General features: G+C 42.7%; 1 protein-coding gene across 4 annotated transcripts in view; it reads left to right on the top strand.

Annotated features, from left to right (window-relative positions):
* The window catches only part of Stard13 (StAR related lipid transfer domain containing 13), a 244,680-nt gene that overhangs the window by 204,153 nt on the left and 25,037 nt on the right, over nt 1-15,490 (top strand). For all 4 annotated transcript variants that reach the window (XM_042685628.1, XM_042685626.1, XM_042685630.1 and 1 more), the window contains 2 exons: nt 10,903-12,254; nt 14,256-14,429. In XM_042685628.1, coding sequence (XP_042541562.1) covers nt 10,903-12,254; nt 14,256-14,429 — 1,526 coding nt within the window. The remainder of the gene's footprint in view (nt 1-10,902; nt 12,255-14,255; nt 14,430-15,490) is intronic.

The following is a 15,490-nucleotide window of genomic DNA, read 5'->3' as shown; positions in this document are numbered from 1 at the left end:
TTTGTGTGTTGCCATCACAAAAGCTCTGCTGTAAATTGGTCACTTTGCTATTCTGACATTCTTGGTGGGTCTCTTGTATTGGCTCTAGGGACACATAGGCTTACAGTCCCCACTTACTGATAGGCCTCGCAAACTCATGCGCTTAAATAAAATACTGCTTTTCACATTGTAAACTGGAGAACCATGGCCAGTATTTTCAAATAGGAACTCCTGATATGTGGTTTGCACTCACCTTTGAACTTCAGTCATGACCAAGTCCTGTGGCTGGCTCTAAGCAAGGATACAGAAGGTGCTGTCTGGACACGCCCACTTCTCTGACCTGCCCCTTACGTATAGTTCTCTCTCTTATAGCAAAAACCCTCACATAGATGCAAAAAATGAATAGGGCTTAAGACTGGGCCAAACGATCAAAATTGTAAAGTGAAGCTGAAAAACAAGTATCTCCTGAAGCCCCAGCCAACGTTGGAGTTCATGTATTTTGAAAAAATAAATAAATAAGGAATAAAATGCTTCTACATCAATCTCCATTTTAGGCACCCTGTGAAATAGAAATGGCATCCTCTAGAAACCCTCATCTTTGACCTGTAGAGGCCCTGGCTTTAATTCTGCAGGATGTCATTCCCCCAAAATGGATCAATTGACCAGGCTCACAATCTCAATTTGAGGTGGTTGAATTTAGAAAAACACAGTGTCAGCTTGCTTGGCAGTTTGGATGGCTAGCAAATGCTGACACAGAGACTCTTCTCTGCCCTCTTGTCCCTCATTAACTCCAACCCACAAGTACACAAATTGAAGAACTCAGTTACATGCCCAATGCCATAGAGAAAAAAGCAGAGGTAGATTTGAACACAGATATCCTAATTGCAGCACACTTACCTTTCAAAGACCAGAAGTGTTTCAGAGCTTGAGTGTATTTCTAACCCTTGACCTGAGAGTTGACAAGGTCTCATTCATTTTAGAAGAAGACTATGCCTTGCTGTTGCTACTAATGTCCACAATGTGCTTATTGTCTTCATGGCAATTTTGGGTGGGCTGGAAATGAAAACTGAAGAAGTACATAAATAAGTGAGCAGAGTAAAATGTTACTCATACTTAGTATGAATGAATATTAAGTATTCATTCTTCACCCTTCTCCATACTGGGGCTTGAACCTCTTGCTTGCTAGGCAATCCCTTGCCCACTTGGGCCACATGTGCAGTCCAGGTGTGCACTTTTCTGTGCACCAGGTGCAACTTCTAAAGCTGTGTACATCAGAAGAAACGACAAGGCTGGACGCTGGTGGCTCACACCTGTAATCCTAGCTACTCAGGAGGCTGAGATCTGAGGATTGCAGCTCAAAGCCAGCCCAGGCAGGAAAGGCTGTGAGATTCTTATCTCCAATAAACCACCACAAAACCAGAAGTGGTGCTGTGGCTCAAGTGGTAGAGTGCTCACCTTGAGCTGATGAGTGTAGGGACAGTGCCCAGGCCCAGAGTTCAAGCCCCATGACCAGCAACGAGAAAAAGAAAGAAAGAGAGAGAGAGAGAGAGAGAGAGAAAGAGAAAGAAGGGAGGGAGGGAGGAAGGGAAGAAAGAAAAGAAAGAAAGAAAGAAAGAAAAAGAAAGGAAGAAAGAAAGAAAGAAAGGAAGGAAGGAAGGAAGGAAGGAAGGAAGGAAGGAAGGAAGGACGGACAATATGTGCGCGCACGCGCACACACACACACACACACACACACAACACCCACAACACAAAAATGTTCAGGGTTACCCTCCCTACCTCTGAGAGGCATGTGGTGGTGACTTTTTTGACCTTGAACATGTACCTCATTCATGAAAGACTAAAATAGTGCAAAGGGGCATTTCTGGCTCCTGCAGTTGGGCCACTTGTGGCCTCAGGTTCCTCGGCCCTGCCCTGCTACATTCCTAGTGGCACATTCCTGCTTGCACACAGGCTGACTCAGCTCTTGGGCTCTGGTTAGCTTTAAAGAAAGATCCACCTCTAAATATCTTTGCAACTGTGGTGGATTAGCTGCTTCTTACAACTGAGAATTCATTATGTGGCTCCATCCTGGGTTAACGTAAGACCAAATTCCAGTTTGATTTTTTTGTTGTTGTTTAAATCCCTTCTTTGTGGAGTGTCTGGTTGGCATCTGTCTCTGAAGACTATATAATTTCAATGGAGAAAGTTCTTTCTGATTCTGAAAAAATAATAATAAAAACCAAACATCTTAGACCCATCTAAATTAAAATCTGTTAAGACGTGCACCATTGGAGAACTGCCTGTTCTCAGAAAAATATTCCTTCCTGTTACCTACCAAATGCACACTGGCTTAGGATGACACTGAATTCTCCTGATCATGACTCCCCTAAATGAGTTCAGAAGATTCCAATCAGGTAATTAATGAGGAAGGGAGAATTAGGCCTACCCCAGTCTCCTTACCTCTAACTGAAGATTTCCTAAGAAGGAAAGAGCAACCTCAAAGGAAGGTTCAAGAAAGCCACAGTTCAAGAAGGTGCTCTGAAGTTATGGCCAAAGGTGGAAAACAATACAGAAACCATGACTGATGACTACCTTGCAAATAGCATACCTCTGAAGGGTCTGCTCTCCAGCATCTGCCTTTCACATCTCTACATCCCCCACCAAATGGGACTTTTTTTTGGCAGCTCTTAAGAGGACAGTCCAAAAAGAGGAAACTGACATTGCATTTCATCCTTCATTTGGAGAAGGAATTTTAACAGTCTTAAACTACAGACATTTACGTGTGGATGTCCTAGCATTTAGGACCCCCTGAGTTGAGAGGGATCAGCTGTCATGTTTTCACATCTCCTATCTACTCACTGCAGGATTTGCTTCTGAAAGCATCCGCACAATTCACTCAGTTTCTGACTGTGGGCTTCTCAACAGGGTGAGTGCTACATCACAAGACAGTTCATTGATTCTAATGATTAGAAAAAGTCTTCCATGTTATTTAAAAAAAAAAGTAAAATCCTAGCTAAAAGCTGATCTGACATAAAGTAGACTATCTGATCCTAGCTCTTTTCTCCAGAGAAACACAGAATTCGCATTTCCTTTTCAACATGCACACCAGACCTCCTCTGTCTTCTGTGTCAGGGATTGGCAAACATATGATCCTATTGTATGTGTATGTGTGTGTGTGTGTGTGTGTGTGTATATGTGTGTATTGGTCCTGATCTTGAACTCAAGAGACTGGACCCTGTCCCTGGCTTTTATACTCAAGGCTAGCTCTCTACCAGTTAGCCCTCAGCTCCACTTCCACCTTTTTGATGGCTAACAAAATTTTTCCTGCCTGGGCTGGTTTCCAGCTGCGATCCTCAGATCTCAGCTTCCTGACTAGCTAAGATTACAGACGTAATCCACCAGTACTATAAAGTATTCACCCCAGTAATCCCAACTATCAGGAGACTAAGACTTGAAGGTTCTCAATTTGAAGTTAGCCTAGGCAGGAAAATCCGTAAGACTGCCTCCAATTAATCAGCAGAAGAGTTGAGCTGGGTGTATATAGCTCAAGTGGCAAAGTCCTGGATATGAGCAAGAAAGTCATGTGAGAGTATGAGGTCCTGGGTTCAATACCCAGTACATTCCAAAAAGATTCATAAAGTATAAATACTGTATGAAGAATCTTAATTATACTCATAATTTTTCATTATTCTGTCAAAACAAAACTTCCATTGAAATAACAACAATAATCTAATTTCCTATACTGAATACCTGTGCACACTCTGATCAAACACTGTGGTTAATTGGTTTTGTTATCATTGTTGTTGCTGGTCCTGGGGCTTGAAATCAGGGCCTGGGTATGGTCCCTATGCTTTTTTGCTCAAGGCTGGTTTTCTACCACTTGAACCACAGTTCTGTTTCTGGATTTTTGCCGGTTAATTAAAAATGAAAGTCTCACAGACTTTCCTGCCTGGGCTGGCTTTGAATCACAAGCCTCAGATCTCAGTCTCCTGAATAGCTAGGATAATTTTTAATATGACAGTGAGTTTTTTTTATCTGACTTTGTTGGTTGGCAGCAGATAGGTCCATAAGGAATTATAAGAACAAATGCTTCTAAAACTGAAACTGTTCATAGTAGGATATCATATCACAAAGTGCTTTCCTAGCACGGAAGCATGCCACATTCTGACTGGTTATTAAGCTCCCTTTAGAACAGTTACATACTTCTTTGATTTACTACAACAATCATCACAGGGAATAATGTACATCCAAAATTCTTTTGTTTTAATACCAGCCATTATAAAGAAACTAGAGGAGTTAAAACATTTCAAAACTTAAAATATTCATTCAAATAACTTGTATTCAAATGAAGCAAGTCATGCTATATTTTCCAAATTCGTCTTCCATTCTTTATCATAGCCATGCCCTACAGTTATAAAGATACACTTATATTTAGACTTACCTTTTTGTGAAACAATAGATCCTAAAAGTGGTGCACTGTAGTTTATGGTAAATAAACTAATCTAGGTCTCTTCAGACATGTCTACCAATCTTGAGCTTAGACAGTGATCTAAGGTTTTAATGCTTACTATCATCTTTCTATGCCTGTCTTATTGGGAAATTTGCTCACTGGAAGCCCCCCAGAATATACTTTCACTGTGTGGCATTCCTTGTTTCTAAACTCTTCTCTAGAATTACACCCTTTAACATGTTACCCTTAAAAAGAGCCTGTTGTTCTTGATCTATATGGCCAAGGACAATACAGTGGGCTCTGACCTTCAGTGTTCAAGTCTTGCATCCTTGGTTGGCATCTTCAGTAGCCATATTACATGGTTAACTAACATTAAGATTAATTCTGCCAGAATTCTCTGGGACCAGCTGTTGAACTAAATCTATTCCATTCTGCACATCCTATAGTTGTGTGTGTGTGTGTGTGTGCGTGTGTGTGTGTGTGTGTGTGTGCGTGTGTGTGTGTGTGTGTGTGTGTGTGTGTGTGTGTGTATTCTGGTATTGGAGCTTAAACTAGGAGCCTTCTGCTCTTGCTTGGCTTTTTCAGTTAAGGCTGGTACTTACAACCTGAACCAGGCTGGTTTCAAACCATGACCCTCAGATCTCAGCCTCCTCAGCAGCCAGGATGGCAGGTATTAACCACTAATATTTGGCCCATAGTTGATTTTTGAAGTTAAGGTCTTTACATTTTACTTCATACACTTTCAGCTTATTTCAGCAGCAAGTCTTCAGTTCTGTTTAAAAATACCTTTATTTCAATATAAGTAGAATATCCCCTATCAACAATGCAAAGAGTATGTAATATAATGTAATTTTAAGCAATGTATTTACATAAACTTAATGAGCTATCTTGGAGATGAGGCCCAAGTCTAAACATGAAATTCATTTTGTTTCTTAGATATACTTTATACACATAAATGACAGGTAATTTAATACAATTTTTTGGCAGTTTGGTACATGAAACAAAGTTTTGTGGTATGGAATGTTTTGCTTGTTGTATTATCTTGGCCTTTAAAAAGTTTCAGACTGATGCATTTCAGAATTGCGACCAGGAATGCTCACTCTGAGAGGCGAGAATTCTGCCACTAAACCACCAATGCATGGGATCCTCACTCTGTATTGCTGTTCCCTAACAATACTTAGTTTTATTGATCACTTTAAGGTTTAGATGTCACTTTCATATATAACCTCATTTGGCTCTGTTGATGACCCATGATCATCGTTACAATTTTCATAACTAAAGTCTCAAAAGAAGAAATCCAGCTTGACATCCTTTAGCTAATACCTTGTGCCGCCTTTACATGTTAATTTTATTTTATTACTTATTCATATTCATATTACTGTTATTTGGCAATACTGAAGTTTGATCACAGGGCCTTATGCTCACTAGAGATGCATTCTATCGCTTGAGCCATGTACTCATGTGTTTTTGGCTTTAGTCATTCTTCAGACTGGGTCTTATGCTTTTGTGGGAGCCCAACCTTAAACTGTGGTATTAACAACATTTACATAGCTCCAGCTATGTAGATTGTCATACTGCTTGTCCTCAGCACTCTCCCCGTAGCCTTTTGTCTGTTGCCTTGGGAAAATCTGACATCATCTATTCATACCATGTCTGTGGTGTACTGAACTATTGAGAATGGAGTATAAATTAGCTTAGTGTGTCTTATTCTTTTTTGGGGGGGGGGTCTGGTCGTGGGGCCTGAACTCTGGGCCTGGACGTTGTCCCTCAGCTCTTCAGCTCAAGGCTAGCCCTCTACCACTTGAGCCACAGCGCCACTTCCGGCTTTTTTCTTTTTGCTTATGTGGTGCTGAGGAATTGAACCCAGGGCCTCAGGCATGCAAGGCAAGCACTCTACCACTGAGCCACCTTCCCAGCCCCTAGTGTGTCTTATTCTTCACGAACACATCTGTCAGGGAATCTCCATTTTACATTTCTAAGAAATCAAAACTGTTGGTTTTTCAACCTCAGAAATTATCAAATGAATGAAATCTGAAAATATCATAAATAAGTAGATGAGTGGACCCAAAAGATATAATATCTATACACAGTGGAATTTTGCACAGCCATTAGAAAGAATGATATGATGCTACTTGGAGGGAAATGGATAGACCTAGAACAAATCATGTTAAGTGAGGTAAACCAAGCTCAGAGAGACAGTGTGTATTTTCTCTCATATGCAGAGGCTAGTTCTAAACTATACTAGGGCATAATAAATGATACCGGTCTCTAGGCATCCACATACAGTAAGACCAAAGGAGAATACTCTTAGGGGAGGAACAGAAAGGCACAATGCCTATGTTCATCTGGTCATACAAAATAACAGCTATCACAATGAACTCCAGAAAAAGGAAACAAGAAGTTTTCTTTCTTTTTGCTGTTTTTTTTTCTCTTTTTGTTTTGTTTGTTCACTTATATGCCTTTGTGAGGGTAAGGAGAGGCACAAAAATGGAAGGACAATTGGTGAACAAATGCAACAATGGTACTCACTAGACACTGTGTTGAAGATGAACTATACTACTTGTGAGTGAGGAGGGGTGGGGAAAACTGGGGAAAGAATGAGAGAAGGGGTGACATTGTCCAAAAAGAAACATACTCTCCTGACTTCTGTAACTGCAACCTCTCTGTACATCACCTTTATAATAACAATAAAAATTAATTTAAAATATCATAAATAATCTACTTCCACAAATACTACAGAGAAGTCTGTCCTATGCCTGATACTTTGTTCATTCATAAAGGAGCTTAGACTCTACTGAAATGGGTTCTACTTGTGGTATGCTCTCAAGTGAATGTGATAGGTCAAGAACAAGAGCCTTTTTTAAAAAATGAAACAGATGAGACTATATTACAAGCTGAATATCCCTTATTTAAAATGCTTGGAACCATAAATGATTCAGAACATTGTGTTGGAGAATAGAATATTCACATAAGCATAATGAGATCTCTTGGGTATGAGACCCAAGTCTAGACATGAGATTCATATACACCTATATACAGGGCCGGAAGGCAATTTGTACAATATTTTGGTTTTGCCTACAGTTTGACTACAACCCATCACGTGAGGTCAGGTTTGGAATTTTCCACTTGTGACATTATGATAACACTCAAAAAGTTTCAGATCTTGGAACATTTCACACACAGACACACACAAATCAGACAATCAACAATGATAAGTATTATAGCATATTTTTTTCATTCATGGACTCTGTATACACAACTCTAGACTGTGATGAAAAATATATCTTTTATTGTGTGTCACTATCAGAGCTTGGAAAGATCCTGCACTAATGGCAGGAAGTAGACACAGAACCATTTTGCTACACTTGAGGGTATTAGTCAGTTATAATTATAGGCCCAGGGTCTGAAAGAAAAAAGATACTTCTCTTCTTTGTTTTTATATTTCATTCCGAGGGTGGTTTTAGTTTCAACAGCTAGACAATGCAGAATTTTCCTGTAATGTTTTCCTCTCTTCCTAAGAGTTTATCTTCCTTCCTCCTCCGTGCCTCTACAGAAATGTAAATATCATGTTGACTAAAGCTAGGGTAATAAGCTCTTAGTACCCATCAGACAGACCTTGCATTTTGCCTCCAGTCCACAGAGCCTAGCTTGGCATCTTTGCTTAATCTAAACAACGGTATCCTTGTCCAGTTGGTGTATAGTTTGCTAGAATCAGTGACCACATTTCAGAGCATTTTTGGAACCAATGCTAAATATTATCATTTCTATTTTTAAACATCTATGTTTTCTTTAAAAGTAGTGGCTCCTTGTGTTGCCTTCTCTAAACTTGTTGGCTGAAAGGGCTTTTTCAAAATTCTTACTTAATACTAGCTTCTCACAAGCTTCCTGAAATGTAATATGAAAATCCAACAAGCTCAGCCTTTGAGATCTCATGTGCCTTACAAGTAACTGAACTTCAGATGTAGGTTTTTACGATAACAATCGCAAGAAAAGAGGAAGTAGACAGTATCACAGCGAACATCTATTTTGAGTCATCATCCCAGAGTCCTGCCTTTTCCCCCCATGTATACAATTAAAATTGTTATTTTTTTTCACCAAATGGTTATACAACTTTCCTTTTTTAAAGCCAAAGCTACAGTTGCTCTCTGTGATGTCAAGGCTGTGGAATTCCTGTTAGTACCTTCACTTCAGACTTTCTTCTCCCTCATATGCGAATGTTCAAATTTAGTCCAACCTAGATAGAACCTAGACTTGGAAGGAATAAATAAAGCTTGGAAGATTTTAATAATTATAGACTGCATGTAAGTTTATGTTTCATTGAGAACAGAATGTATCACAGAATAGAGAAGTGAAGCTAGATGCTAAATAAGGTAAAAAAAATTTAAGACAATTAAACAAATCTTGAAAAGAACACACTTCAGGACTACTAAATACATTATCTTATAAATCCCCTGGGGAAATTTACAAGGCCAAGCCTATTTTTGAAGTAGGGCCTCAATTTATGCTTTATGCTTGGGCTGACCTCACCTTCCAATATTCCTACTTGTGCTTCCCCAGTAGCTACAGATGAAAGACGCTCGCCACTGAGCCCAGCCATTGACTGAGATGGCTGACCTGGAATCTTGATCTTCTATTGCTGCCTCCCAAAAAAGTAGGATAAAAGGCTTGAGTTATTGTACCCAGACAGCAGGGGTGCTTTGTTCCTTTCCTTTCCTTTCCCTTCCCTTCCTTCCCCTGCTCTTTCCTTTCCTTTCTCTCCTTCCTTCTGTCCTCCCTCTCTCCCTCCCTCCCTCTCGCTCTCTTTCCTCCCTCCCTCCAACCTCCCTCCCTCTCTCTCTTTCTTTTTCCTTCCTTCCTTCCTTCCTTTCTTTCTCAGCACCAGGTCTTAGCTCTTTCACTTAAGGTTGATCCATAACCACTTGAGCCATAGCTCCACTTCTGGCTTTTTGCTGGTTAATTGGAGACAAGAGTCTCACAGGCTTTTCTTCTTGGGTTGGCCTTGAAACCTCAGCCCTCAGATATCAGCCTCCTGAGTAGCTGGAATTACAAGTGTAAACTACCTGCATCTAGCTAGCAGAACCTATTGCTAATCACATTTATGATGGAAACTTGGTTTAGAGAAGGTAGATGACTTGTACATGGTTACATAACTTCTTAACTGGTAATACTGACACTCAGAACCACATTTTAAAACGACATGCCAAAGTAAGATAAAATCAGTTCAATTAACAACAACAAACAAAAGTTGAACTATTCTGTGCTGAATATTGGAGGTGACATAAATATGAAGAAAATGCAGGAACACCAGCCCTAATCTTGCTGCTCTTCTCATAGCAAGTGGGAATGGAAGCTCTCAGACAGAGGTCTTCTGAGCTGGGACATCCTCTGGTCAGATTTGAATTGCACTGTGGGAAACTAGTTAGACAAGAACATGCTGGAGACCAGGATTCTGGCCAGGTTTTGTTTTTTTTTTTTTAACTGTAATAGATCCAGAGATGGCTAGGGATGAGATAGACTAAGGGAACAAGAATGAAGATATAAACAAGAGAACAGATTTGAAAACCATTTCCACGTTAGGTCTTGGGGACAGGCATGGCGAGGGGGAGGTGGCAACAGATGTTTCCATTCATTTTGGGGGGAGTAAATTGTGTGTTCTCGGTCAAGCTCTGTGCTGGGCCTAAGGGATATTCAAAGCTAAACAAAGACATGTCTGGCCTTGGGGAATGTAGAAACTCCTCTCTCAGAAGCTACAAATTCAGACCAAAACCAGACAGGTGAAGGCAAGGTGTGAGACACTGCACACAGGGCCTCGCAGTGTCTGGGAAGTAAACTCAACAACTGGGAGGCCCATGTGCAGACTAAGCCGTTGCCATTCAGCCTGCAGCCGGCTGAGCGAGCACAGCGGCTGGACGGGACTCTCTTGGCATAGGGTCTCTAGGTCAGCCCTCGTATTTCTACTGCACTAGAAAATGCTGCTCATTTCCAGAGATAATACATAGTAAGAATCGAGTTTGGGAGACGATGGTAAGGACTGTTTTGAGAGGTACTAACATTCATGTTCAGAGTAGGGAAGCTGCAAAGGATGCTCCTGGAAAATTCAGGGGAGTGATCTTGGAATGGGCATAAGTGTCATTTGTGGCAGGGTTATTTCTAAGTGAAGAAGAGGACTGCAGGTGTTTTAGACTGTCTCGTCAGATGCTAATCGTACCCATTTGGTAATCAGTCAGGGAAAACCTCGTATTTAATGAAGAAGGAAGGTTTTAAAAAAAATGCCATGAAAATGTAAAGTAAGAAAACTAAGCAAGCTGAAAAGAGGTCATGTGATCACCAGGGGAGATGAGGACAAACAGGACAGCGATGGTGGTGGAGGGACCAAGCAGGGATGCCCAGGAGAACCCCGTATAATCGGGGGGTGGAGGTGAGCACACTGAGACTATTTGGGTCACTCTGCAGCCACACTGCCATCCCTGAGCATCCTCCTTCATGTCTTACAGGGAGACGACTCAGATGAAGAAGATCTTTGTATCAGCAACAAATGGACTTTCCAAAGAACCAGCCGCAGGTGGTCTCGTGTGGATGACCTGAACACACTTTTCCCTGGTGGAGACAAGAATGGGTCCCCAGGAGGCCCGATGATGAGAAACACGACCAGCAGTGAGAGCGTCCTCACAGACCTGAGTGAGCCCGAGGTCTGCTCCATCCACAGCGAGAGCAGTGGAGGCAGCCAGTCAAGCCAGTACTGTGCCGACAGCCCCGTCATGCTGGAGGCCACCCTGGTCAGCAGCAGCTTCCCACAGTCTCCCCGAGAGATTCTCAGTCACCCCTTTCACCTCAAGAATGAGAAACCCACCAGGGCCAGGGCAAAATCGTTTCTGAAACGCATGGAAACTCTCCGAGCCAAGGGAGCACAGGGAAGACACAAGGCCCCGGGAAGGACCGGGGCCCTGGTGATCAGTGGGCCTGTGCTCCAGCAGGACCCAGAGTCCTCCAAAGTCATGCAGTGTATCCAGATAGCCAACGGTGATCTGCACAACTCCCCCCCAGCTACCTGCAGGAAAGGGCTGTTGTACTCTGGCAAGTCGAGCGGGGAGAGCAGCCCATCCGAGCACAGCAGTGGGCTGAGCACCCCGAACCTGAAGGAGAGGAAATGCCACCATGAATCCAACAAGCGTGGGGGCATGTACCTGGAGGATGTGGACGTGCTGGCAGGGACGGCAGAGCTGCGAGATGCTGGAGACCAAAACCACACGCACAGCTTTCACTCCCAAGAGAACTTGGTGGTACATATTCCCAAGGATCACAAACCTGGAACATTCCCCAAGGCACTTTCGATCGAAAGCCTCTCACCCACAGACAACAGCAATGGAGTGAATTGGAGGACAGGGAGCATCTCCCTGGGAAGACAGCAGGACCCCTGTACTGGGGAGCCCAGGCTCATGGCTTCCAGCCACAGAGCCAGCCGGGTCAGTATCTATGACAACGTCCCTGGCTCCCATCTGTACGCTAGTACAGGAGACCTGTTGGATCTGGAGAAAGATGACTTCCTCCCGCAATTGGATGACATTCTGCAGCATGTCAATGGGCTCCAAGAGGTGGTCGATGACTGGTCAAAAAATGTCTTGCCTGACCTACAAACTCACGATGCATTGGTCAGGCAGCCTGGATTACCCTCCTTCCCACCTCCTAATCAGCTCACCTTAGATTTCGAAGGCAACTCTGTCTCGGAAGGACGGACGACCCCCAGTGATGTAGAAAGAGATGGAACATCCCTGAATGACTCTGAGGCCCCTGGGGTCAGAGAAAGGAGGGATTCTGGTGTAGGAGCCTCTCTGACCAGGCCAAACAGGTAGGTGACATGCTTCACTTGTTGCATTCGGTTTATGTCTTATTTCCTTCACCAGCTTGGAGTCATAGAGTGCTTATTCAGTGCCTGATGGATGTGCTAAAGTGTCAAACACGATTAGGAATTACTTGAATGCAAGGAGGTCTTTTGTTCCGTTGTAGTAATTGAATCCATGTCAGTATGCATTCATTTTTCTTGACTGTTTTCCTTTCATTTCAAACTTAATTTTTATTCAAAGTATTTGTCACTTCCTATGCCAGGCAGTATACTGAGCATCGCAGATAACTGAGATCCAATTCCTGTGTGCATGTGCTTCCCGTTACCATTAACTAAACTGTCTCTACCTCCAATTTGATACACTTTGTTTTTAACTCCATGAGATGGAGAGATGTAAATCGAAGGATGAACAATTACTACTGAGATATCAAGATTAGCCAGGTACCAATGTTTCATACCTGTAATCCTAGCTATTCAGGAGGCTAACATCTAAGGATTGTGGGTCAAAGCCAACCTGGGCAGGAAAGGCCATGAGACTCTTATCTACAATAAATTAGCTTTGAACCAAAAAAGGTCCAGGACAGCATCCATACTCTGAGTTCAAGCCCTAGGACTAACACACACACACACACACACACACACACACACACACACACTACTAACATTAAAATTACTGTTATCTCAATTGCTATTATGATTTCTGGACTTGAAGGCATATACTTCATAAATTTTGCTGACATAGGCAGCTTACACACACTGTAGAAGTTCATTTGCAAGAACTGTTTCAGAGCCACCCTAGAAAAATGGCTGTGATAGGGCCTGACTGGTAAGAATCAGTACTGTGGGGGGTCACAGTGTGTTGAAGCACTAATGTGCCTTAGGGCTCACTGGGGTGACTTCGTCTGTACCTGTCACCTTCAGACTTCATTTCAACAGGACCAAGAGTTAGAAACTGGCTCTCCTGGTGCATTCCTGTAATCCTAGATAATCAAGAAACTGAATGAGTGTACAAAGGGAGTCTAGCAGATAAATATGAGAGATTCTTATCTCCAATTAACCACCAAAAACCAAAGAGTTGGAGGTATGATTCAAATGGTAGAGCGCCAATACAAGCCCCTGAGTTCAAGACCTAGTACCAGCCCAGAAATAGAAAGAAAGATTGGAGTGGGAAGCATGGAAGGAAGAAAGAAATAGCCTTTAGGCCCAAATGTCTGAGAACTTTACCTGTCTGGCTGCCTGCCCTCTCTTTCTCTCTTTCTATCTCCCTCCCTCCATCCCTCCCTCTCTCTCTCTCTCTTTTTGTCTCTCTCTTTCTCTCTCTCTCGCCCTCTTTCCCCCCATCCCTCTCTGTATCTATGTGTTTTTCTCCTTTCCGAATCACTGTTTTCTTCTCCTTCTTTTTTCTCTCTTTGTCTCTCTCCCTCCTCCCCTCTTTGTATGTGTATATTGTGACTCCTCCTTTTCTTCTCCTCTTCCTTCTCCTCCTCCTCCCCATCCTTCTCCTCCCCCTCCTCCTCCCCTTCCCTCTCTCCCTCCTCCTTTCCCTCCTTCTGCCCTCCCCTCCCCTTCCCCCCTCCTCCTCCTCTTCCTTCTTCTTCTCCCTCTTTCTCTCTCCCTCTTTCCCTCTCTCTCTCTTTCCCTCTCTCTCTCTCTCTCTCTCTCTCTCTCTCTCTCTCTCATGCACACACATACATCATCATCTTCATCATCTCAGCTGCTCTCAATACTAGGGGGACAGATTTAGGAATGAACAGAAATAAAATCCATTATGTCACTTGTTTAAATCTTACAATAAACAAATAATAACTTCTCTGACTTTATTAACTTGGAAAAAGTGAGTTCTCCCATTGCTTCCACACATTTGTGTCATCAGTTCCACTTGCTTTGTGATTTTCTTAGCTCATTTCTTGAGCTCTGTTTCGCTACTTCTGCACAAGGGACATCTTGTGCTTCCCAGTAATCAGTCCACAGAGTGACTGTCCTCTTCTGCCCGTCTCTCTGCCCAAGGCGACTGCGCTGGAACAGTTTCCAGCTCTCACACCAGCCTCAGCCGTCCCCAGCTTCGCCTCACATCAGCAGCCAGACAGCCGGCCAGCTGAACCTGCTCCAGCGCTTCTCTCTGCTCCGACTCACAGCCATCATGGAGAAGTACTCCCTGTCCAACAAACACGGCTGGACCTGGTATGTAGCACAATCATGGAGCCTAGCCGCCCATTCAGTGCTAAGTGTGCAGCTGTAAAATCCTCAGGGTTTACCCTTCAGCATCTGGGGAATGCACTCTTGCCTGCAGTGCCCTCTTTCTGAAAGGCACACACATAGTTCTGCTAGCTTTCTGCCCTGTGGGCAGCTCAGCTCAGCCTGATGCAGCCCATGAGAAATTCTGCTTGCATTGTAGCTCTCAGTTGGTTTCTGGGGAAGGCATTCAGGCTCGCAGAAAGCAAAAACTGACAAGTAAAGGGTGATTAATTGTGAACAGGGGAATTAAAAATAAACTTGCCATAAAATAATTCTGGCAGTTTGCAGAGAAACATCTGTCACTTGTACCTCCTGGCCCCATGCAGAACTCACTGGGTAGAGCACTGATTTATTCAAAGAAGGTTTAATTCTTCAGATACATGTCTGTTTTTATTTCCCTGGTAAAAACAAAATGGGAATATGCCATAAACCTTAGTAAAGAACTGACAAAGGTATATGTTGGAACTTATATATGGAACCTACTGTAGGTTGTAGATTTGAAAAAAGGTAGGAAATGTACCTCGTGATTATCCTAAGCTGTATATTTTATATATTAAGAATCAATGGTGCTTTTATAAAAAATAGTTTAGAAGGCCCTAAATTGCCCAGTCAAATCAATATATACTTGCCTCTTAAAAATTCCCCGCATAAAATAGGACTGGCTCTAGAAAACTAAGCACACAGCCACAGCGTGTGATCCATCTTTTCTCCTCTCATTTCTCTTCCAACCCCAACCAGATTTCTTCTTCCTCTTATAAGTTTTACATGTGTTTCCTTTTCTTCTAAGTGTGTGTCGCTTGAGAGATGTGTCCATCACAGCACAACTGGAATATTGTCCCCCTTGACCTGAACGCACAGTCACAACTGCAGTGTGCACACATGAATCATGCTGTCTCATAGGCATCACACGTAGGCAAGAGCCACATGTTGCATTGCCATAGGCTGATTGATGTGGAGGGAAAGTTGAATTCTGCCTGTGCCTGTGGGGGTGTTCCAACAGGATGGTG

Source organism: Dipodomys spectabilis, unplaced genomic scaffold (genome assembly GCF_019054845.1).
Source record: "Dipodomys spectabilis isolate Male_0828 unplaced genomic scaffold, ASM1905484v1 ptg000095l, whole genome shotgun sequence".
NCBI classification, from domain to species: Eukaryota; Metazoa; Chordata; class Mammalia; order Rodentia; family Heteromyidae; genus Dipodomys; species Dipodomys spectabilis.
The sequence above is the reverse complement of the archived record's forward strand: the minus strand, read 5'-3'. Positions and strand labels throughout refer to the sequence as shown.